At 35.0% G+C, this 25,074-nt stretch overlaps 1 protein-coding gene and 2 pseudogenes across 1 annotated transcript in view; all 3 read right to left on the bottom strand.

Annotated features, from left to right (window-relative positions):
• Window positions 1-12,093, bottom strand: part of LOC131057461 (1-aminocyclopropane-1-carboxylate oxidase-like) — a 28,263-nt gene extending 16,170 nt beyond the window's left edge. Inside the window, exons 1-2 of the mRNA XM_059218783.1 lie at window positions 11,944-12,093; window positions 11,770-11,841 (exon numbers count right to left, since the gene is read on the bottom strand). Of these exons, the coding sequence (XP_059074766.1) occupies window positions 11,770-11,841; window positions 11,944-12,093 (222 nt within the window). The remainder of the gene's footprint in view (window positions 1-11,769; window positions 11,842-11,943) is intronic.
• A 7,169-nt stretch (window positions 12,094-19,262) lies between these two features.
• On the bottom strand, window positions 19,263-20,151 carry LOC131855826 (1-aminocyclopropane-1-carboxylate oxidase 2-like; annotated as a pseudogene).
• A 174-nt stretch (window positions 20,152-20,325) lies between these two features.
• Window positions 20,326-21,925, bottom strand: LOC131057458 (1-aminocyclopropane-1-carboxylate oxidase-like; annotated as a pseudogene).
• Window positions 21,926-25,074: the final 3,149 nt, after the last annotated feature.

Below are 25,074 nucleotides of genomic sequence, written 5' to 3'. Positions count from 1 at the left end.
GAGTTAACTTTGTTTGATGCTTGGTTTGTGAGTGCTGAATAGAGTACATACTTCTCGGGGTCCTCTTCCCTTTTAGATTTTCCTATTTTGGCAAATGTGGCTTGTTGCTTAGCTCTTTCTGGACATTTGGCAACATAGTGCCCAAATTTGTCACATCTGTAACATTGAATCTAAGAAAGGAACTTCTTAATGGTGTTCTTTCCATGACGACCCTTCCTCTTTCTAAATTGTCTGGATCAATTCAGGCCTATTGTTTTGTGTAATGTGATCTATAAGATTATTACTAAGTTAACTGCTGAAAGACTCAAGCCATTTCTTAGTGCTTTGATCTCAGAGGAACAATGTGGCTTTGTCGGCGGGAGGCACATTTTGGATGGTGTTGTGATTGCAATGGAGGCTATTCATTCCATGGCAACTTCTAGGGAGAAGACTATATTTATTAAACTTGATATGGTGAAGGCTTATGATTGAGTGAGTTGGATGTTCTTACAAAATGTTCTCTTGGCATTTGGTTTTGGAGAGGAGTGGGTTAATTGGGTCCTCAGTTGTATTACCTCTTCTTCCTTTTCAGTTCTTATTAATGATGAACCTTTGGAGATTTTCAGTGCTTCTCGGGGCTTGAGGCAAGGGGATCCCTTGTCCCCCTATTTATTTATTATCATGGCTGAGGGACTTGGTAGATTTATTAAGTCTCAGGTGAGGCAAGGTCTTATTCAGGGGTGGTGTTGGAATAATTCTTTGCCTCCTTATTCTCATCTTCAATTTGTCGATGACACTGCTTTGATGGGTAGGGCTAAAATCAATAAGGCTATGAATTTCAGGAAAGCTCTGGATACTTATTTGTCTGCTTTTGACCAGAGTATTAATGAGGCTAAATCCTCTATTTATTTCTTTAATACTCATCAGATTATTCAAACTAGGATTGATCAGATCCTCAAATTTCAAATTGGTTCTCTCCCTCTTGTGTACCTCGGGATTCCTTAGGTTGTGGGCTCTCACCACAGTGACTTTTGGTAGGGGATTTTAGACAAGTTTCAGAGAAAGGTTAGTCATTGGAATTTTAGATGGCTCTCCTTTAACGAGAGAGTGATTCTCTTGAAGAAAATGGTGCAGTCTCTCCCCATCTATAGGTCTTGTGTGTAGGTTCCTCCATCTTATTTTGTGAGGGAGTTTGATGGTCTTGCCCATTAGTTCTTATGGTCTGGAAATCTTCTCTCCTCTAAGTAGAGCCTTGTCAAATGGATATCTATTTATAGACCAAATTTTGCAGGTGGCCTTGGTCTTCGACATATAGGTCTGGTTGGGAAGGCCTTGGCAGCAAGTTGTATTAGAGATGGTGCACCTGCCAGGATCAAGATTGGGCCAAGATTTTAACCCACAAGTACCTTCTAGGTGTGGATAGCCAAGATGTGCCTCGTTTGGATTTGATTGGTAGGGGATCTTGTATCTGGGAAACTCTCAAAAAAGGAACTAGGCTTATTAAGGAGGGCCTCTTCAAGATTTGTAATAAGGGCTCCAAAACCCTTTTTTGGCAGGACTCTTGGGATGGATACTCTCCTATTCTCTCCAGCTTCCCTCACCTACAGTCGCTTTGCAATATATTTTTGGATGATGGAAGGTGGAAAACTTTAAAAAGATTGTTCATAGAGGGTAAGTTGAGATGTCCTGTTGGAAGAACCCAAAGAAGTGGCCTTTGGGTGGTTTAGTTGAAGACTGTCTTGAGCTGGCAAAGATTTTGGCTCGGAGAATATGCAGTTCCCTCAAAGAGAGGGATAGGATTTCTTGGGGCCCTAACCCAAAAGGTAAATTTACGGTTGTTGCGGGGTATGCCATGCTTGATAGACAAGTGCATGGCTTGGTTGAGGTGTCCTAGTGGAAGACGGTATGACATATCTCTTCTTGGCCTAAGTGTAACTTTTTTTTATGGCTAGTTGCTCAAAGAAAATGCCTTACTTGGGAGAACCTTCATAGGAGAGGTTTTCAAGGACCCTCCATCTATGTCTTTTGTAATATGAGTAGTGAAGAATGTAGCTTACAGCTATTTTTTTAGTGTTCATTTTTTAAGGAAATCTGTCATAGGTGGTGGGAGGCATGGCAACATGCCTGTGTTCATTCTTCTTCTTTGATTGAATTTTTGGAAAGCTTGAGCAAACCCCCAGTGAAAACATCCTTCCTTTAGGTGGCTTGGGCTATCGAACTAGCTTTCATTATTTGGAATCTTTTGCTAGAAAGGAATCATAGGGTTTTTTGTGATTCCAAAATGGGTAATTTGCAATTATGAGAAAAGATAGTTAGTAGGCTTCGGGAGACTATTTATGTTAAGTGTGATATGTCTAATACTGTTGATCCAGGTGATTATGCTATTGTAAAGAATTTGAATTTGGGAGATAGTGGATTGGGTTGTACTACTAGCAAAATATTCAATTCTGTTAAGAAGAGGATTCATAGGGATGGGAGGTGGACACCTCCTCGTGTTGGTGTTCTAAAAATAAATATTGATGTTTCCTCTTGGGGGAATCCTAGTCATGCTGGCATTGGTGGTATTGGTAGAGGTATTGATGGGGCTGCTATTTTTCTTTTTTCAACTTATAAAGGTCAACACTCTAATAATTTAATAGAGGCACTTGCTATTAAGATTACACTTGAGTGGAGTTGTTCTCTAGGTTGGAGGAAGATTATTTATGAGTCAGATTCCCAAATTGTTGTGGATATGTAGAATAAGCAAAATCTGTATGATGCTAGTTGGAAAATTGCCTTTGTGATTAGACAGATTTGGTGTATGTGCAGTACTTTGGATTTTGTTTCCTTTTGTCACATTCGTAGAGAATGGAACATAGTGGCTGATTGCTCGGCAAAGTGGGCTTCTGAGCATGTTGATGGTTGAGATATTGGGGAGAGAGATGGCTTACCGACAGATTATACTAAGACTTTGGAAAGGTTATTGTTGAAGGACATGAATATGTAGTGTGTTGCTGGGTTCTCTATTGAGACCTTTTGGTTATCTCTCTTTTGTTGGGCCTTGGGCCTTCGGTTTGTAATTTTGCTTTTATCTGACTAAATTTTTACCCCTTTTTCAAAAAAAAAAAAAAAAATCTATAATTTCATATTTAACTAAACAATACATACATACATACACACATACATACATACATACATACATACATACATACATACATGTCCTACTTTAATATAAATTTCATATTTAACTAAACAATATGGTCCACATAATCCATATATTGTGCATGTAGTTTAAATTCTAACACTACATAATAATTTATTCAAGTTTGGAAACAAGTTAAGTTATTAAATCTTATTAATTCAAATCATGTGTTCAAACACATGTACTATGGTGTACTAAATAGTTCATACCACATCAAGTGGTTCAGACCGATCTTCAATAACACTTAATATTTTCTCATGATCTTCACTATCTAGTCTCCACTTTTGAGACCGCCCATGACATGGAATTTGATAATATGATGAAACAATAAGGATCCAGTCAACTATTGAGGGGGGGGGGTGTGAATCAGTAGATAGAAAACAAACTAAGCTTTCACCAAACTTAATCCCAACTCAAAAACAACTTGCTAAACTAACTGGTTTAGACAGTGTAATAAAAATTGCAACTGCACTGTCAAACTTTACTGGTTGATCAAAACATCAATGATACAATGTAACAGATCTAATACTCACAAACCATTTAATCAAAACATTAAACCACTTTACTTACATTAGTAATATCTCATTTCAGATCACTTCCGATCATCTAAACAAATCTAAGTGGATTTACCAGGTAATCAAATCAACCATATCAAAAACATCCACAAAATCATTCACCGCTTGACACAATGATTTTTCACGTGGAAACCCAAATGGGAAAAACCACTCTGGGGATGAATGCCCAGAAGTATTCTGAACTCTTCTGAAGTTCGCCCTGTTAGGAGCCAAGCCTTGTAAGAAGCTTATACAATAATGTCCTGTTAAGAACAAATCCAGTTAGGGACCACCCGGTTAAGGGATTGACTACAATACTTTGTTAAAGGCAATACCCTGTTAAAGAGAACCTCAGTGGAGGATTTCAAATCCAAGCTAATGGATCACCTGGTTAGAGGATTTAAAGAAGAAGCCTGTTAAAGCTTACCCAATTAAGGGATTTAACTGTTGTAATGGTTAGAGAAGAACATGTTCTTTGCTAATCTGAAAATAGTACTATCTTGCTTAGTCAGATCCTTTTCTGCTCCTATTTGCCTTAACAACATTCTGTAGACACTCCTTCTGGTTTGGCAACAATCACACTACCACACTTAAACCAAATTTGCCAACACAATTACAAACAACTCATCGACCTTAAATACAAATACAATAGGTCGGTAACACATCACAAAACCTACAAATCTCATAGAGATTACAAACATATCGGTCCAATCATGACCGTTGGATTACATAGCAATCAACTACACATTGTTCTAGACAACTTCAACAGCTCCTGGATCACTGCACATTGGATCCTATAGCTCATCACACTTTATTCACTTCATGCTATGCATTTTCTTATTCCCAAGATAAATGGTTATCTTCATGCGCCAAAATCACTTTGAAATTCATCACGTGCATCATTCTTATGTGGCCTCTTCATCTCCGATCACCATTTGATCATATATCAACACAACCGATTCACCAGGATCCATTGGTTAGGGTTCTGCTTATCATTTGGTTAGGGTTACCGGTTGATCTCTACTTCAATAACAATATCGATACCGTTTTCCTTCATTGCTTTACTAATACCGGTTGCTTTGCAACACCACTACCAGTTGCAATACAATCATCATTACCGGTTTGCAATACATCTTCAATACCAGTTGCAATGGACATCAATGACAACACTATACATCATTAATGCAATCTTCATGCAATGCCAACAAAATTGTATGAAGAATTAGGCCAACAACAATGACTAGGTGGCTATACTAATATACCTTGTTGTCAATTTGATATTTAGTGAAATGAATCCCATGTTGAAGAATTTTGACTTGTTTAAAATATGTCCCTTGCACTATAACTAAGCCTGAATATGAGAAACAACAAATTCCTCTAGGTTCAAAAATTTGTGAAAGTGGATAAAAATTGAAAATGCATGCATAAAATCAATTAATTAGTTCAAACATGTGGGAAAGGACATTTCATTTCTCATTTCAAATTTAGTTAACTTCTTCCTCTCTTCTATGCAATGCAATGAATAATAACTAACACCTTCTACATTTCCAACCTTTGCTATGACTGTAAAAATATCTGTTGCAATTCAAATTTACACAAAAAATTAAAACTTATAAATAAAATGTACTTGATAAAAACTTTCAACATTTTGAAATATATAATTTAAAGAACTATATATGTGTGCATGTACCTTTTTAAATCAATCCTGAAATATTGTCATAATCACTAAAACTCAAAGGAATGTCTTCAAAGCTTTCTTCTTCATTTTCCTCATATATGTCAGTAACAACTAGTGGCACCAAATTCCATTAACTGACATATCCAAGCTCTCGGTTCTTGCAGTGACCATGGTTTTCCAAAATGCAATCACAACAAAAACATGAGTAATCCCTAGTGTACAATGTCCATGGGTGATTATTTGTACTCATGACACAATGCAAAGATGTTGTCCTTTCCACCCTCTTGCATCCATGCATTGATATTCTATCCACACATGCAAAATGTACATACACACACATCTTTGTAAAAAAATGAACTACAAATTTTTAAAATTTAATACTTCTAAGACAATTCCCTTTTTATTTATATTTTGATTTAACTCAAACTTGGATTTTTTTTTGAAAAAGAGATCATGTACCTGATATCTCCAGAAACACTCTATATGGAATGAGCTTGTTTGTGCCCGATGATGAACCACCTGAATAATTTGGTTGCACAAAGTGTTCCTTACACTGGTCAACAACATCATGTGCATCATCCATATGATCTCTTGTACATAATTTATTTTATGCTTTCTTAGAGAACGTTTGATACAAGCTCCTTCACCATCATGTTCACCCTTTCCATGCCCATTTTAAAAAAAAATCCAAAAATGTGGTATTTTGTCATTTCAATGATATCTACATAGTGCATAAAATGGCTTGGATGATTTGAATTGTGACACACATCCATTAGACCAAATAAAATGTTTAACTATTGTTATTCCTCTCTCTTTTAAATATTCAAAAAAATTCTTAAAGCAATTTTCTACAAAATTTGTGTCATGTTCCTTATCATCACTAGCATAGAAGTGGTATTCTTTCTTATTGACACATTTTTCAAATGTACCATCCACACCATCCAAATGCATTTCTGCATGTCGATAACACACATGCACCATAATAGTGATATTCTTTTAAAAATAATACTATGATTAAATCTCTTTTTGATTTGTAAAAGAGTATTTTTCTGTGAAGTCCACTACTGACAAAATAGTTCTAGGTGAGAAAATGTCTCTTAATGTTTGAAACTATTGCGTTTGCCACTTGGCAAAAAACCATGGTGTATGTATGGTTTTATCAACTTACGAAAGTTTTCCATAAATGTCCCAATAGGTATCTCCTCTTCTACATAATCTAACCTTGTGGGTTCCTTATCAAATTTTGTTTCAAACTTTTTGCACTTGTAACTCTTACAATTTACCATATTTGTCATGACAGTATCTTCATTTCTCAAAGGCAATTTAGCCAAGTCTTTACATGTTCCACAAATTCCTTTTATACAATCTATTTGACTGGTTGCATTATCATCTGATTTATCACAAAGATGGATGCTGTGAATTGACTTGTTCGCTTAGGAGCAGCATTTTCATAACCATCACTATCTTCTCTAATCTTTCGAAACACTTGATAGTAGAGATCAAATTCAATGTGATAACGACAACAACAAGCTTCAAATAATTTGTTTAACTTCACATAAATGAGCTTAAATTTTTTAACATTGTTTGTCCAATCTTTATATGAGGGTTTGATTTAGTAAAGGACACATACAATTCATGTTTTGTTGTGTCTAACCAATGTTTTACATGGAGATCATAACAATCAAGGCCAATCCTATGTTTGATAACATCTCTAATATTTGATGAAGTACAAGTATTATCATTCCAAAAAATTGACACCAAATTCCTAACAACAACTTCAATCCAATCAGAATGAGGAGCTCTATACATAATTTCCCAATTCCTTCTGTGGTAGTATCATCCAAAGTCTTTATCCTTTTCACATATTTTGATATCGTCCTTCTACTAAAACTGAACTCAAATGACAATGAAGAGATTTGTCTTTTTTGAGGCATTCTTTCATTTAGTATAGATGTCGACATCACTCTTCTTGACATGGTCTTATTTGTTGGTCGATATTTTTTACCAATGTTCACGAAACCTTTCTTAACATTTTCAACAATATCTTTTTGTATCAGAGAAGTTTTCCTCTTTTTATTTGTTGTATCTATACCCAACAATTTTAATGGATCTATTAACTCTTTACGAGTAAGTACAATTGATAACAATTGGGCTTTCTCTACTGTACTATCAAGGTTATTGAAATGATACATTATTTCTTTTGCACTTTTATTCATTGACCTCCTTTTAGTATGTCTAGGTTCTTCACTAAGACGTTTCAATTCATCCACATTAATTTCAAGTAAATGAGATAAATTTTTATAAGAAATATTTCTCTTCACCTTTTTAGCTAGATCCACAATATGCTCATCCATACCGGTAGAAGGTAGCGAGCTTGACCCCTCTCCAATTTCCATTGATTCAACTAGGGCCTCCTTCGTATGTTCTCGAACTATGTGTTCTTCAGCCTCATTTACCTCAACTCTCGCTTGAGAACTTCCTTCTTGTTGAACTATGTGTTCTTTAACCTCATTTCAAGTAAATGAGCTAAATTTATTAAAATACCATTAAATTTTAAAAGCAAGGTCTTTAGTCAAAATATTTGCTAATCTTAGAGATAGAGATACTAAATTAAAATAACATTATTTTAAATGCACCAAAATTTCTAGAAAGAGGTCCTAAAATGACAACTTGGAGAGAGAGAGAGAGGCAAGATAAATTTATAGATAATTTTAAGGAGAGAGAGATGGAGAAAGAGAGAGAGTTCTAATAAGGCTTAATTGGAGAGAGAGGGATCCTAAAGATATAAGTTAAATAGAAGACTAGAGAGGTCCTAAATGGACTTAAGGGGAGAGAGAGGAGCACTAAAAAGAAATAAGAGAGAGAGCTAGAGAGGTTCTAAAAAGACTTAAGGGGAGGGAGAAAGAGAGAGAGTGAAAGAGAAGTTAAATTAAAACAAGAATATTTTTAATACACCAATTCCAAGTATAATTTGCTAATCTAGATAGAGGTCCTAGTAAAGAGATGTTAAAGAAGAGTGATAAAAAAAGACTTAAGGATCTAGAGAGAGAGAGAGAGAGAGAGAGAGAGAGAGAGAGAGAGAGAGAGAGAGAGAGAGAGAGAGAGAGAGAGAGAGAGAGAGAGAGAGAGAGAGAGAGAGAGAGAGAGAGAGAGAGAGAGAGAGAGAGATGGGTCTTCAAGAATTTTAAGGGGGGAGAGAGGGAGAAAGAGAGAGAGAGTCCTAAGAAGACTTATGGGGTGGGAGAGGGGTCCTAAAACTAGATTAATTTTAATCCAACAAAATTTCAAATATATATTTTGGTAATCTAGAGAGAGGTCCTAATAAGTCTTAAGGGGAGAGAGAGGGATCCTAAAGATATAAGTTAAATAAAAAAATATAGAGGTTCTAAATGGACTTAAGGGGACAGAGAGGGGAACTAAAAAGAAATAAGAGAGAGAGCTAGAGAGGTTCTAAAAAGACTTAAGGGGAGGGAGAAAGAGAGAGAGTGAAAGATAAGTTAAATTAAAACAAGAATATTTTTAATACACCAATTCAAGGTATAATTTGCTAATCTAGATAGAGGTCCTAGTAAAGAGATCTTAAAAAAGATAGATAAAAAAATACTTAAGGATCTAGAGAGAAAGAAAGCGGGGGGGGGGGGGTCTTCAAGAATTTTAAGGGGGGAGAGAGAGTCCTAAGAAGACTTAAGGGTGAGAGGGAGGTCCTTAAAATAAGTTGAATTGAAACTATATTAATTTTAATGCAACAAAATTTTAAATATATAATTTGCTAATCTAGAGGGAGGTCCTAATAAGGCTTAAGGGGAGAGAGAGGGATCCTAAAGACAAGTTAAATAAAAAGATAAAGGGGAGAGAGAGGGATCCTAAAGACAAGTTAAATAAAAAGATAGAGAGGTCCTAAATGGACTTAAGGGGAGAGAGAGGGGCACTAAAAAGAAATAAGAGAGAGAGAGCTAGAGAGGTTCTAAAAATACTTAAGGGGAGGGAGAAAGAGAGAGAGTGAAAGAGAAGTTAAATTAAAATGAGTATTTTTAATAAACCAATTCCAAGTATAATTTGCTAATCTAGATAGAGGTCCTAGTAAAGAGATCTTAAAAAATAGGAAAAAAATGAATTAAGGATCTAGAAAGAGAGAGGGGGAGTCTTAAGGGCGGAGAGAGGAAGAAAGAGAGAGAGATTCCTAAGAAGACTTAAGGGTTGAGTGAGGAGTCCTAAAAATAAATTAAATTAAAATGATTAATTTTAATGCAGCAAAATTTCAAATATATAATATGCTAATCTAGAGAGAGGTCCTAAGAAGGCTTAAGGGGAGAGAGAGAGATCCTAAAGATAAGTTAAATAAAAAAGTAGAGAGGTCCTAAATGAACTTAAGGGGAGAGAGAGGGGCACTAAAAAAGAAATAAGAGAGAGAGCTAGAGATGTTCTACAAAGACTTAAGGGGAGGGAGAAAGAGAGAGAGAGAGAAAGAGAAAGAGAAGTTAAATTAAAATAAGAATATTTTTAATATATCAATTCCAAGTATAATTTGCTAATCTAGATAGAAGTCCTAGTAAAGAGATCTTAAATGTTAGGATTCCCAAATATACTGAGAGGGGGGGGGGGGGTGAATTAGTATCTAACCAGTTAGCAGATTTTCTGACCTTATTAAATATTTTGCATTCCAAAACAATGTACCGGTAAACAAGAATTAGTGCAGTAAATAAGAACAGTAAAGACAATATAGAAAGTACACCATAACACAAGATGTTTAACGAAGAAACCTGGTGTGGGAAAAACCTCGGTGGGATTTGTGACCCACAATATTCACTCACTGGCCAATGAATGGATATTACTTACAAGAGGGGCCTGCACATGCAGGAAGGCCAACTGCCTAAAGCTCACTGCTTAATTACAAAGGAGGTCTCACTGACTTACAAAAAATGGATTATGAAAATCCAATATAGTGTACTGCTACAAAAAGCATCTGCTATGCTAGAATTAGTATCAGTGTAAGCTCATGCAATAACCATAAACCCTTCTACAAAGTCTACCTTAATATTCACTCTACATATCCATCATATTTTTCCTCTATGTTTTGTCACACAAAATGATCTACAAGATCTCATACTTATATATGAGTCTTATTACAATATGCCATGTCGGCTTACAAAAAGATATTACAGTTAAATACAAAATGCAATAATCAAAATCATGTCGGCTAGGATGCTGATAAACATTATTGCTGCTGCCGGTGAACTATCTGCTAGTGTAGAGTTTGTCGGTGTCGGTGCCTACCGATGCCATAAGATTGCAAGGTTGCATCAATGACAATATGTTCAATCACCTACAATTCTCATTAGAGTGTGTAATGCCAACAATCTCCCCCTTTGGCATTGATGGCAACACTCATGAGAAAAATTCAAAATTGTATCCAAAAATTGAAGTCCAAAAATCTTCCGAAAACTGTGTGCTCCTCCTGAGCAGATGATCTCTTCTGATGACCATTTTTCTCTGTTCTACTACTCCCCCTTTGACATCAATGACAAAGGCTGTCAAAATGTCAATCGAGTGCAGTTTTAGCTCAAACCTTGTAACCGGTTGGTTACAATCTGAAATAGGTCTGCTAATACCAAATTCAGGCTCTAAGTGAACCTGCCACTGTCCTTCAATGCTGCATCTATTCTTTGAATTGTACCGGTGAGGTGATGCATTTTCTCTTCCGATGTCTTCTATCCCTGAATAAGTGCCTCTGAGATTTCTTTCCTCAAAGAGATGAGGATATCCAATTTAGGACTGAGCCTACATTTAAGATCTTTTGCCTTTCCTTTTATTCTTTCCTTTTCTTTCTCCAATTTCTCAAGTTTCTCCTCAAATCCAACTATCTCCTGCTCAATAACTAATATTGATTCGGATGAAGCAATGATATTGTCATCTATATCATTTATTTCTTTTTGTACTTTGTTGATCTCCTTATCTATATCCATTGTCAAAAGATTTGTCTTACATGTATCTCTATATAGTTCCTTAAACTCCATTGTTGTTTTACTCGGTGTCGGTAATAGGGTGTCAATGTGTCCCATGCACTTCTTTATTGTCTCATCAAAGCATTTCTCTTTTCCCTTATCCATTTTCTCTTTAAATGTCTCTTCATTTATTTGATCAACAATCAATATGTTGGCAGTGATGTACTTAGACAATGTGTCTAATTGACTCAAGGAATATTTATTTTCTATGTTGCACTTGGGTGCAATCAATTTAAGAACGGGGCTGGTATCATCTATAGCCTTATATTCTAGTGCATTACAATCAGTAATCTTCTTAATAGAATCCAATAATACCTCATTTACATTTGTTGGTCTCAATTTAGTCATGGAAGTACCAGATGACTATCCAATTACCTTAACAATCTCCATGCTGCCGGTGTGAGCAGCCACTTTGCTTGCCTTGACCTCTGGTGGGTTAGTTTGTGTCTGCATTTCTATTAGCAAACCTTTAGGCTTCTTAGCTGTTGCCAGTGGCACTGTCTCTGTATGTACCTATGACTCAACCCTTTTGTCAACTTGTATCTCTACTTGTATCTCAGTGGGTTTCACTGTTCTTTCTTCTAACTGCACCTTTGCACTATCCACTACCGGTGACTCAGTAGGTTTCTCTGTATTTTCTGCAGTCGATATCCCATCTATTTGTTTTTCAATGTTTGCATCAATGGTATCAGTCACCATTCCAATCTCAATATGTTCCACTGTTTGTTTCCATGCCGGTGAAGATATCCAAGAGTCGTTTACCTACCTATATGTCATAACCATTGTATTTCCTGCCTATACCGGGGACCTCCTTAGTAAGATATAGCATTAGGCATACAAGAAGATTACCACATTTGAAAGTACCTTTCTTATCTCCTATAATTTTCTTCAAATTATCAATCAATTCATCTTTCAACCACTCACATACATCTATTTTAGCATCATTGTTGACCATATCATATGCACTCTTGATACATAGACTGGAAACTGAGTTCACTCGGTTAGCATTTGTGGTTTTGATTACTAATATCATGCTAATGAATCTAACATTGTCATCTTTCACATCATTAACTCTTAGGGATCTGCTATCATAGGTTGCACCAGTTAAAGTCATCACTATGTTGTTAGGAACCTTCTTGGTCTTATCTGGCCTGCTGCCGGTGGAAGGTAAGCCAGTCACAACCTTAAGTGCTTCTCTTGTGATCTTATGGATAGAGTCTAACCAAAAGAATTCTCCATGGACTCTACTGAGTACAATCCTCACAACTTCCTTAGGAAATTCTGGGATGTCAAGGATTTCCACAAAACCTAGGGTTTCAATAACCTTATGTTTCAGTTTTACAATTCCACTTTCATCACAATTCACATTTTTATACATTTTCACGATTTCATCTGAACCTAGTTCCTCAATATGGCAATGTATGCAAATTCTCTGGTCTTTTGCATATGAAACTCCTTTAGGGATTTTAGAAAATGCACCTAGGGTATCATCCTATTTTGCTACTTCGGGAATAATCTTGAATACGGGCCTAGGGTGTTTAACCACTTCAATAACAGTAGGGTTTGCAATGAATTCAGGAGCAGAGGAGGAAGCCATTGATAAATACCTTAATCTTCCTTTTAGGTTTGGATGCTTGAAAGATTTTGCTTCACCTCTCGCTGTGGATGCCTTCGCTCAGGTTTTTCGCGCTCTTAGGAAATTTGAATGCTCGGTGAATGAAAAAGAGTGAAGAACACTGATTTATAATGTCTTTTCCTTTAACTACCGTAATAAATGCCTACCAGTTAAGTAAAACTTAACACATCTACCGGTAAAGAAGAAGTTCATCTTCTCACCATCAACCGAGGGTAAACTTGCATGATTTTAAATTTGTTGCAATACCCCCAAAAGGTTTCTTTTCAGTTGGATGAAGAATCTCTTGCCGGTGGAGTAATACTCTGTTCTACCGGTGAAGGAATAGTCTCATCAACATTCTGATCTCTCTTTCTAATCCATTGTTTTGAAAATTCTTGATTTACCTCATCTACCTTCTCCATGCCTTTCAAAATGGGTCCTTTGTTATTTGTCGGTGAAGTCTTGCTTCTACAAAATTTTGCAATATGTCCAATCTTGTTACAAGCATAAAAAGTCACATTGTTTTTCTGAATAGCCTTTCCATATCCTATGCCGGTTTGTGTTCTGCATTGATTAGATAAGTGTCTAAATCTTCCACAAACATAACATCTTACATTCATTCTGCAATTTTCTGAATTGTGGCCAATTTTGTTGCATTTAGAATATTGACCGATGGGTGCATTAGTGTTCTGATAGTTTCTAGATCTACACCGATTTAATCTACGACCATGCTTGTTACAGTTAAAACATTTCCCATTAAATTTTTAGGTATTAGGTTGTCTTATCGGTTTGCTGTGATCATGATTGTTTGCAGTACCGAAGCTTTCACCAACTTCAAATCCAAGTCCATTAGTGTCTCCATTAGGTTTCTAACTTCTCAGCATATCATCAAGTTCTTCTGAACTTTTCTTGAATTTCTCCTTATGTTGATTTGCAGTAGCCAACTCATTTTCCAAAAACTCCTTCTATCTCATAAGTTTAGTTTTATCATGTTCCATGTGAATCAGATCTGTCTGCAACATATCATTTTCATGACTGAGTCTTAGATTTTCATTTCCAGCATCATTGAGTCTTCTAATCAAGTCATCTTCATTCTTCTTTATATCTTCAATATCTTTACAAAATCTCATAGTCATGTCCTGCATCTCATTCCTCAAGGTCATGTTTTCTTTCCTCATCTTTCTTACAAGATCATTAAGAGTTTCCCTTTCATCATCATCATTCTATATCTTCTCATGAAGTTCTCTTCTTTTGTTTCTAGCAATAGTAAGATTCTCTTGAAGTCCTTGAATTATTTCCTATGTAGTCTTCAGATCATCTTCAAGTTTGATATTCTTCAACTTTTCTGCATCAAAGTCTGCAAGAGCTCCTTCTAATTGTTTTCTCAAGTTTTCCATCTATACCGGTGTCAGAATCTTCCTCAAGCAGTTAGGCTTTTGACAATAGAGGACCAAGCTCTGATACCAATTGTTAGGATTCCCAAAGATACTGATAGAGGGGGGGGGGTGAATCAGTATCTAATTGGTTAGCATATTTTCTGACCTTATTAAATATTTTGCATTCCAAAACAATGTACCAGTAAACAAGAATTAATGTAGTAAAGACAACATAGAAAGAACACCATAACACAAGATGTTTAACGAGGAAACCCAGTGTGGGAAAAACCTCAGTGGGATTTGTGACCCACAATATTCACTCACTAGCCAATGAATGGATATTACTTACAAGAGGGGCTTGCACATGCAAGAAGGTGAACTGCCTAAAGCTCACTGCTTAATTACAAATGAAGTCTCACTGACTTACAAAAAATGGATTATGAAAATCCAATATAGTGTACTACTACAAAAAGCATCTGCTATGTCAGATATTGGTGTAAGCTCATGCAATAACCATAAACCCTTCTACAAAGTGCCTTAATATTCGCTCTACATATCCATCATATTTTTCCTCTATGTTTTGTCGCACAAAATGATCTACAAAGATCTCATACTTATATATGAGTCTTATTACAATATGCCATGTCGGCTTACAAAAAGATATTATAATTAAATACAAAATACAATAATCAAAATCCCGCCGACTAGGATGCTGGTAAACATTATTGCCGCTGCCGGTGAACTATCTGCCGATGTAGAGTCTGCCAGTGCCAGTGCCATAAGATTGAAAGGTTGCCATCAATGAAAATACCTTCAATCACCTACAATTCTCATAGACTAAATACCTTCAATCACCTGCAAGGTTGCCATCAATGAAAATACCTTCAATCACCTTCAATCAATGAAAATACCTTCAATCATAGAGTTGTGTGTGTGTGTGTGAGAGAGAGAGAGAGAGAGAGAGAGAGAGAGAGAGAGAGAGAGAGAGAGAGATCCTAAAAAGACTAAATAGACTTAAGGATGGGGAGAGAGAGAGAGTGTGTGTGAGAGAGAGAGTCCTAAACTAAGATCTAGACAAAAAGACTTAAGAGGGAGGAGGAGAGAGACTAAATTAAAACAAGGTGATTTTTAATCCAACCATTTCTAAATTATGTTTGTTAGTATTTTTAGATATAGAGGTCCTAATTTAAAGACATCCTAGAAAAATAGATTTCGTAAAGAGAGAGAGAGAGGTCCTAGTAAAAGAAAGAAGAGAGAGAGAAATTCTAAAAAGACCAAGTAGAGTGAAAGAGTTATAAAAATATTTAAGTAATTTCAAATATGATTATTTCAATGCATTTGTTCAAATTGTCTCATAATTAAAAAAAAGCACAAACACACTTAAAAATATCTAATCAAAATAACATAATTTAAAAATAATTAAGATAAAATTATTTTAAAGAATTAATTAAATTAAATTAAAATAATTTAAAAATAATTAAGATAAAATTATTTTAAAAATTAATTAAATTAAATTAAAATAATTTAAAATAATTAAGATAAAATTACTACATAAAAAAATATTTAACTAATAGCACAATTTTAGGTACGTAATACATGTATAATTAAATAAAAATTAAGTAAAGATACATACATGCATAATATCTTTGCATTCTTAGCTCTCGTTATCTTTGTTTTGTGTCAGCTAAATAATTCCTTGAAGTTTTATTTTGCCTTGTCTTCTAGTTCCACATGTCCTTAAAATGACCTTCAAAAACTTCAAATGTCTTCAAACATCTTCAAAATTGTCACCCTTAAAATGACCTTCAAATGTCTTCTTTTACTAAAAAATGCAAATTACTTTGATTAATTGTGTTTGTAACAATGAAATAAAACATCTCTATTTATATGTGATTGTTAATTGTAAAAAGGATATATTTTTACATCAGCCAAGGTTCGTACGAACGTCGACAATTAGATATGGGGGGGTTCGAATGAACATGTCCATTATATGATTGTTTGTGCCATCCATGTTCATTAGAACACTAGTTCGAACGAACTAGGTAGGGTTCGATCAAACCCACTTCGCTCAAAGGGGTGTTCGATCGAACCCTCTTCCTAGGCATCTCTCGCCCAATTTTCTTAGACTTCTAAGAATTTTTCGCCTTCAAACCTCTAGTTAGGGGCTCAAATGAGAGAATCTTGAAAACCCAAAATGTTATGTGTTCAAACGTACACCTATGTCTAAATTATAATTAGTTGGAATTCAAAAATTAATAGAATTAAAAAATATTTAACATATCACTATCAAACAAATTGCATGCACTAGATATTAATGTTACAAACCAAAATTTGAAAGAATTGAGTTTTTATCATTTATAGAAAAAAAGTTATGCATTTCGGGATGCACATCACTCTTAAAAAATGTTGTTTGCTATAAAAAACTAGTTTTCAAGGGAGATTGAACAATAAATACAAATTTATTAAAAAAAAAATGAAAAAAATATATTTACAATCTGCAGACAAGATGTTACAAATCACTAGTTTACATCATCTTCAAATTTTTAATGGTTTAAAAGTTATAGGTGTCAAAAACTGAAAGTTTTTTTCAAAATGATCATCTAAGCATTAAAGTTGGCCAAAAAGTGGAAACCATTATTGTGAGTTCACCCAACTATAGACTGAATGTAAAAACATAACTATTTTTGGTTGATGCAAGATTGTTGTTATAACCAGGGATACTCTTGCATCAAACACCCAGGGTTAGAAAGAAAAGTGAGTTCCTCACTTCGCTAAGGATAAAAGAAAACTAGTGAGGTCTACCTTAGCCTGTGAAATACATATTGAATCTTCTATTGGTCTACCTTTACACTTAACTAGATACTCCTGATACTATTTGTTCCTAGTGCTTCATCCAACTCTGGTATCCAAGATTTGCTCAATCTACTTTGGTTGTTGATGTGGTAATTGATCCTTCAAACGAACTTCACTGATATAGTCACTTGAATGTCCTCCATGATACTAGTAGATGCCCAAAATATTGGAAATAGGTGATATGCCAAGTGCCTCTAGTAACTCTATTTCATATGCATTTTGTGAATCTAACTTCCTAAGAATCTTACATGGTCCATACTTCTTCATCTTCGGCTTGTTATATGTGCCTGCTGGAAATATTTTCTTTTTGAGGTATATCATGGCTTCACCCTCAACGAAAAATTCCTTATGTCTTCTCTTATCATTTGTGTGCTACTTATATTGACTATTCATATCCTTGAAATGTTTTCGGACGTTTTATTTATAATCTCCATGTATCTTGTGAGTTCTTCTACTTCTACACTTCTTTTAATCTTCATACTGATATCTCTGAGCTTTGCAACTCCTCTAGGATGTACTCTAATCACAATCTCAAATGGTGTTTTCCTTGTACCCCGCTTTACTAAATTATCATATGCAAACTTTGTTTGTGGTAGAACTATATCCCTATTTCCTGCTTTGTCTCCTACTAAACACTTCAACAAGTTACATAGACTTTTGTTTATTACTTCTAGCTATCCATTAGTCTGCGGATAGTATGTTGAACTAAACTTTAAGTCTATCCTCATATTCTTCCACAGGGTTCTCCAAGAATATCCAATAAACTTTGTATCCCAGCCTGAAAACATGCTCTTTCGTAATCCATGCAATTTGACAATCTCCTTGAAAAATACGTTTGCAACATGTACTGCATCATTAGTCTTCTTACAAGGAGTGAAATGTGCCATTTCTGAAAATATGTCCACTACTACCAATATTGAATCATGTCCTCTTTGTGTCCTTTGTAACCCCAATATGAAGTCCATGCTGATTGCTTCCCAAGGTCTCTCTAGTATTGTCAAAGGTTTGTATAATCCAATATTTTGATTGCTTTCCTTTGCAACTTAACAATGTTTGCAACTCTAAACAAATTTCCTAATATCCTTATGTATCTATGGTCAAAAGTAGTGTTCACTTGCCAAAGCAATTGTTTTGTCAACACCAAAATGTCTTGCTAATCCTTTGCTATGATTTTATTTGATCAAATTCCCTCTCATTGTACTCCTTGGAATGCATAAATGACTTCCTCTGAACAACATATTTTCCTAAATGAAGTTTTCTAGCCATTGGCTTCTATCTATCACTATCAGCTCCTTACATGCTTTCCATGCCTTCGCAAAATCTAGATCATCTTCATACAAGAGCTCAAGTTCTTCAAAACCCAATACTTCCACTTAGATTTTTGTCAACAAATTCCTCCTCCTACTCAATGCATCTACATTTTTATTTGACTTAGCACTCCTATGCTTCAACATAAATGTGTAACTCTGTAAGAATTCAACCTATCTCATATGTCTCCGATTCAACTTTCTTTGACTATTCAAATATTGCAAAGCTTGATGATTGGTGTACAACACAAATTTTTTAGGCAACAAGTAGTGTCTTCACTCCTTTTAGTTACATCAAATTGTATAATTCAAAGACATTTATAGAGAAATTAAATATACAATAGAAGAATTCAAGGATCATATAAAAATAATAATTAGACCACATGTCAATTCTAAATAGAAAGAAACGAATCAAATATGCATCATCAAACTCAATGTAAAGATATTGGTGATTTTCTTATTCCTATGTATTCTTGCGATGTATCTTTAACCATAGAAAAGATTCTTGACAATGCTTTTTTTTCATCCTCATCATCTAGTTTATTGGTACCACTTCCCATGTACAACATCAAAAACCAACTTGAATACAACATTAAGAAAATGAGGTGTTGCATACAAAATTTACTCAAATATCTAATGATCACAACAAACAATAGATTTGATACCTAAATTACCAATAAATCCAACACTTATCAACAAAGAACAATCCTTCTTTTGTTCCTCTCAACATTATTCTTACAACCCATATTTATTACAATCATTCTCCATCTATTACATTCAACATATTGACTTTATAAAATCATTACAGAAATAACTTCCTATCCAACTAACTAACGTGACAAGTACTTTACCAAATGTAAACCTTAATTTCTTAATATTTTCATTCAGCAAGAAATTTGTTCAGTCAACCTTCCCACTGCTCTGAAGTGGGGCTCTTTTTACTCATATTTTTTCTTTGAGTAAATCTTCATATAGTCACCAAATGAGTACTTTGGATAAGTAGATAATTCATGAGCAACGTTTCCATTAGATTGAGTTTGAGCAACAAGCTGAGGTGCAGGGCTTACCAGTGCATTGTATGAGGGATTATAGAAGGATGCCACTGATAACCGGTTTCCATCCTTAGTTGGAAGAATTCTATGCCATGCACTCTTATACTTGCCATTGCTCACTGCTTCTAACTGATGACCTATGTTCACAACTATTGAGTATTGCGTAGGTTGCACATCAATCCCATTACCATTGTTAAGCACTTGAAGGCCAGGAACCTCATCATCTTGGTACAAAAGAATGAGCCCACCTGCATCTGTATGAGCATGGATGCCCTTTATCAGGTCTGGCCTAGGGCAGGGAGGATAATGGCTCACCTTGGTGCCAAAGAATGGCTTTTCTCCCCCAGCAAATGCCCTTTTTAAATATCCTTTCTCTAGCCCCAAACTTCAATCATCTACAACATCAAAAACCAACTTCAATCAAAATTTACACAAATATCTAATGATCAACAATAAATTTTAACTCACAACAAACAACAAATTTGAGACCTAAATTACCGATAAATCCAACACTTATTAGCAAAGAACAATCCTTCTTTTGTTCCTCTCAACATTACTCTTACAACCCATCTTTATTACAATCATTCTGCATCTATTACATTCAAAATATTGACTTTATAAAATCATTACAGAAATAACTTCCTATCCAGCTAACTAACCTGACAAGTACTTTACCGAATGTAAACCTTAATTTCTTAAAATTTTCATTCAACAAGAAATTTGTTCAGTCAACCTTCCCACTGCTCTGACGCGGAATTTTTTTCCTCATATTTTTTCTCTGAGTAAATCTTCATATAGTCACCAAATGAATACTTTGGATAAGTAGATAATTCATGAGAAACGTTTCCATTGGGTTGAGCAACAAGCTGAGGTGCAGGGCTGACCAATGCATTGTATGAGGGATTATAGAAGGATGCCACTGATAACCGGTTTCCATCCTTTGTTGGAAGAATTCTATGATATGCACTCCTATACTTTCCATTTCTCACTGCTTCTAACTGATCACCTATGTTTACAACTATTTAGTATTGCATAGGTTGCACATCAATCCAATTACCATTGTTAAGCACTTGAAGGCCAGGATCCTCATCATCCTGGTACAAAAGAATGAGCCCACCTGCATTTGTATGAGCACAGATACCCTTTATAAGATCTGGTCTGGGACAGGGAGGATAATGGCTCACCTTGGTACCAAAGAATGGCTTCTCCTCGTGTCCCCCTTCAAATGCCCTTTTTAGATATCCTTTCTCTAGCCCCAAACTTTCACTTATTATCTCCAAGAGTTTCTCTGTCAGATTGAATATTTGGCTATGGAACTCCTCAATTATCCCCCTATATAAATAGAATTTGAAAAACAATATTAAACTTTAAGAATTATTTTCTTCTATAGATAGATTAGTGTATGGTTATTCAAAGTCAACTGATTTTAAAATAAAAAGGAAAATTTAAAACTCAGTATGATAGAATAGATAGATTGATAAGATATAGTTTTGAGAACTTAAAAAATTCTAATTCTAATTTTATTCAAGTAATTTTTGGTGGGCTCCTCCCTTACCCACATCATGACAAATACACCATTTTGTTCCATGGAGGATGTGACTTTGTTTCACTGCTGAATAACAGAGCTTACAATGATTCTGCTAGTCAAAATCAAAGGAAAATAATGTGTACTAAAATTAAATTATATGAATCGATTTTATTGATTCTGTTTGTTAATGGCTAATAGAATTAGTAGAGAAAGGCCAAATAAAATGATGTGCAATAGTATAAATTACTATTGATTGAATATTGTACGTACTTGAAATCTTTAGGTTCCAAAGGCCAGGAATTTGTGTCTTTCACCTCGTGCACTTGAAAAACATCTTCCCAATCCATATTTTTGATCTTCTCAACATTATTTCCCTTTGCTTTAGCTTCTATGGCTCTATTCAGTGCCCTTACTGGTAAGGAATCCTTGAAGTTTTGCTCTCTATTAATCTTATATTGCTGTGAACATACCTCCTTCACACGGTCCAGAAGACCATGGTCAATGCCATGGTTTGTAATCTGAAAAAAATTAATAAACACTCCACTTCAATTTCATCTATGTTATTGAACAGTTTATGAATCACATATGTTTGTAATGAATAATTTATAGGATAACTTCTTCTTATAATTTGGCTAGAAGAAAACTTTATGATGAAAAGATTAAAAAGAATATTAACTACAACCCAGATAAGAATCGGCCATATATACCTCAAAAAATCCAGGGGATTCACAAGCCTTTGCGATTTGAGCCATAATGGCCTTTCTGTCTCCTCCATCAATGTTCTTTACTGTTGATCCCATTTTGACCTTATGCCAAAAAGTGTGCATCATGGCTAAACTTAATCATGGTTCAATTTGACTCCTATCCGTCATAATAAGTGGTTGCGTGACAGTAAAAGGTGCGTGTGACTAAGCACTTAAAATACTTGGATATTATGATCCACATGGGAGGCAATGTGTTATGGATTTGAAATGAAGTTCATTTTTATTCAGGGACACTAAAAGTCTTGGTTAAGTTTGGAAAGAAAGAAAGGTTTAATCATTTCTGTGTTTCTTCCATACCTCAAACCCTAGTCGGCGCTGTGAACTATTCTGTGATTGCAGAGCTTATCTTTGAGGCTGCACTTGTGGGTTTTCTGCTATGTTAAACAACTCAGTTCAAGCTATCTTTTGGTGGTATTTTTGGCTCTGTTTTTTGGGATAATGTGAATTTTTTGTGGGATTTGCTACAATCCTCTTCAGGTGAATCTTGGTTAACAATGAGAGGTAATATCTTCTACATTTCATTGTCTATTTCGTTTATTTCACAAAGGCAGTGCAAAGAACAAAATGAGGAAAGTTTACAGTTACTCTTTGGTGGTTTTTCGAATCTGTTATCCACACTTGCTTACATTTCTGTTATGATCAGTTATTCTGTTTCTTTCCGCATTTTGGAAATCAGAATGGAAGTGTTTGTTAAGAGTAATCAATATTGTTTGAGATCTCTTTTCAGTTGTATTTAGTTTTTAACCCTAACGCGGGTTTGGAAACCCTACTTCAAGAGTTTGTCATGAAGACTTATTCTGTTATAACAACTGTGTGATTTTTTTTGTTAAAAGAGAGAGAAAAAGAACATTTTTCAGCATTATTGAGACTGAAAGTATTTATCAGAAATATTCTTGTATGCATTGATATACACATAGAAAACAACGTGTTTCAGATTCAGAGATTGAGATTAAATTTACTCTCTCTGTTTGAAGTTGAAAAAGACTTCCTTAGAGTTGGAATAATATTTTATACTGCTCCATTTTTTTTTTCGTTCCAACCATTGATAACCTTGTGATTACAATATTATGTAGTTTCAAGGCTACCATTGATTGAAACTTGAGATTGTAGAGGAACAGGCATTGGGTACTCCTTGAACAATGTACAGGGTTGGTGCTCTTTGAGATAAATAAAAAGGAATTGTTACCAAGTGGTTTTTCTACCCCAAGAGGGTTTTCCACTCATCAAAATCTTGGTGTTGTGTATTCAATCTTGTCTCATTGTGTTTCACTAGTTAAAGCTCTGATACTTTAGATTCTTGTTATTTCTCTATTTCAGTTCATGTTATACTTGGTAGTCACTGCAATATTCATTTAGTTTATATCTGTTTTGTAAAAGGAGCATAGTCATCTTTTCTTGTCTAAATTCATATAACAAAGATTATTCATTTGGATAATTGGATGATCACTTTTACATGCTTTGACAACAATTTGTTTTTCCTTGAGTTCTAGTTCACTCGTTCTGATTTGAAACGTGTAAAGTCTCTGATAATTTGTCCTACTTGTTAAAACTGAGTTTCTAATTTTGTAAAATTGTTCTTGTGTTAAATTTTATACACTCTGATTCACCCCCCTTCTCAGAGTGTCTCCACTTCCAACACTTTACGTCAATCACTGGAAAACCCATTTCTGAATTCCTCCAAAGCCAAAAGATAGTCAAATAACAAACAAACTTGCACAGTCAAATAGTATTGTAATAATAATATTTTTTGTAATTCTTAATCATTCTAATTTTAGATTATTGTTATCTTAAAATTATATTCTTTTATAATATTAACTATAACTATCAATTATCCTTAATGGGCTGTGGCAGCTTCTGATATTGAAATAGAGGAATGGACTACTCCCAAACATGGTTTGATCAAATTCAATTTTGATTGGGGCTTCAATAGAGAATCTAGATCCTCTTGGAGCTGGATCTGTTGCTAGAGATTGGTAGGGACAAATGTTAGCATGGAGTACCAGATCCTGTCGGAGCAGGATTTGTTGCTAGAGATTGGTAGGGACAAATGTTAGCATGAAGTGAGTAGAGGTTTGGTCCAATCATGAAGAATGTTAGTGAAGCAAAGGTGACACTTCTAGTGGTAAAATTAGCAAAGAAATTATAAGCTACCTTGGTCCATTTGGAGGGTGATGCTATTATTAAGGGTGGTTTTGAGAATTGGAAAATCGACAAGTTGGTGAAAGCCATTTGGAAACAATTATTATCCTTAAAAGAGTTTAAAATCTCTCACATACGATGTATGGGCAACATGGAGGCATATGACTTGTTGAAGCAGGTTGTTGATTTAATGTCTAAGATTCAATTGGAGATTTGGAAGGATTATCAAGGGATCAAATTGGATTAAGGGGAGGCTTTATATGATGGTATGTAGGGAGAACCAATTTTATTAAATGATATGTGAATGATTGCCACCATAATGCTTTTGGGAAGTGTGTATACCGAGCTTGGTTGTAGTGCAAATGCCAAGCATTTATTTAGGATTACTTATCAAGATTGTCGTGTATCTTATTTCAATCACTAGCGTGTTGTGTCTTAGAGTTGAAGGTTGTGAGTAAAGATGGAGGAAAACTTCTCGTTGCAAATGTTCAAGCCCATGGTGGCATTTTAGTATAAGGTCTTAGAAGAGCATCTAAAGTGTGTTTTCAAGTTCAAGGATGATAAATTCATCCATCAGGTGATTATGGTTCTAGGAGAATCTTTTTTTAATGAAGTGCACCTATACAGGACAAATAATGACATTGCTTCTCTTTTCTTGGTCATGTGTCTCAAATTGTGCTATAAGGAAGAGGCCTTTTGGATTGTTTCTTAGTGTGTTTGGGAGGAGCGGTGTTGGGGATTGATGTCATTCATGGTGATAGCTAGACCAAGTGAATACTTTAGGTAGTGGGGGATATTGATTGCATGTTGGAGAAGTTATTCCCCCTCTGTGACCTTTCTTCATTTGGGGTGCTGATCAAGAGAAGGAGATTTGTCATGTTGTGGCCCAAATTGGACTAAGTGAAATCAATAAATATTTACACACTTTAGAAGCCAGATCCTGTCATGAGGAATTAGAGGTGACATTGCAGAATAGGGAAGAGAAATAGGAAGAGCCAACTAGAAAGAGGGGATGTCCTCTAGGTTCGAGGATTTCCATGAAGCTG

Source organism: Cryptomeria japonica, chromosome 4, assembly GCF_030272615.1.
Source record: "Cryptomeria japonica chromosome 4, Sugi_1.0, whole genome shotgun sequence".
NCBI classification, from domain to species: domain Eukaryota; kingdom Viridiplantae; phylum Streptophyta; class Pinopsida; order Cupressales; family Cupressaceae; genus Cryptomeria; species Cryptomeria japonica.
This window is presented reverse-complemented; position numbering and strand designations above follow the sequence as displayed.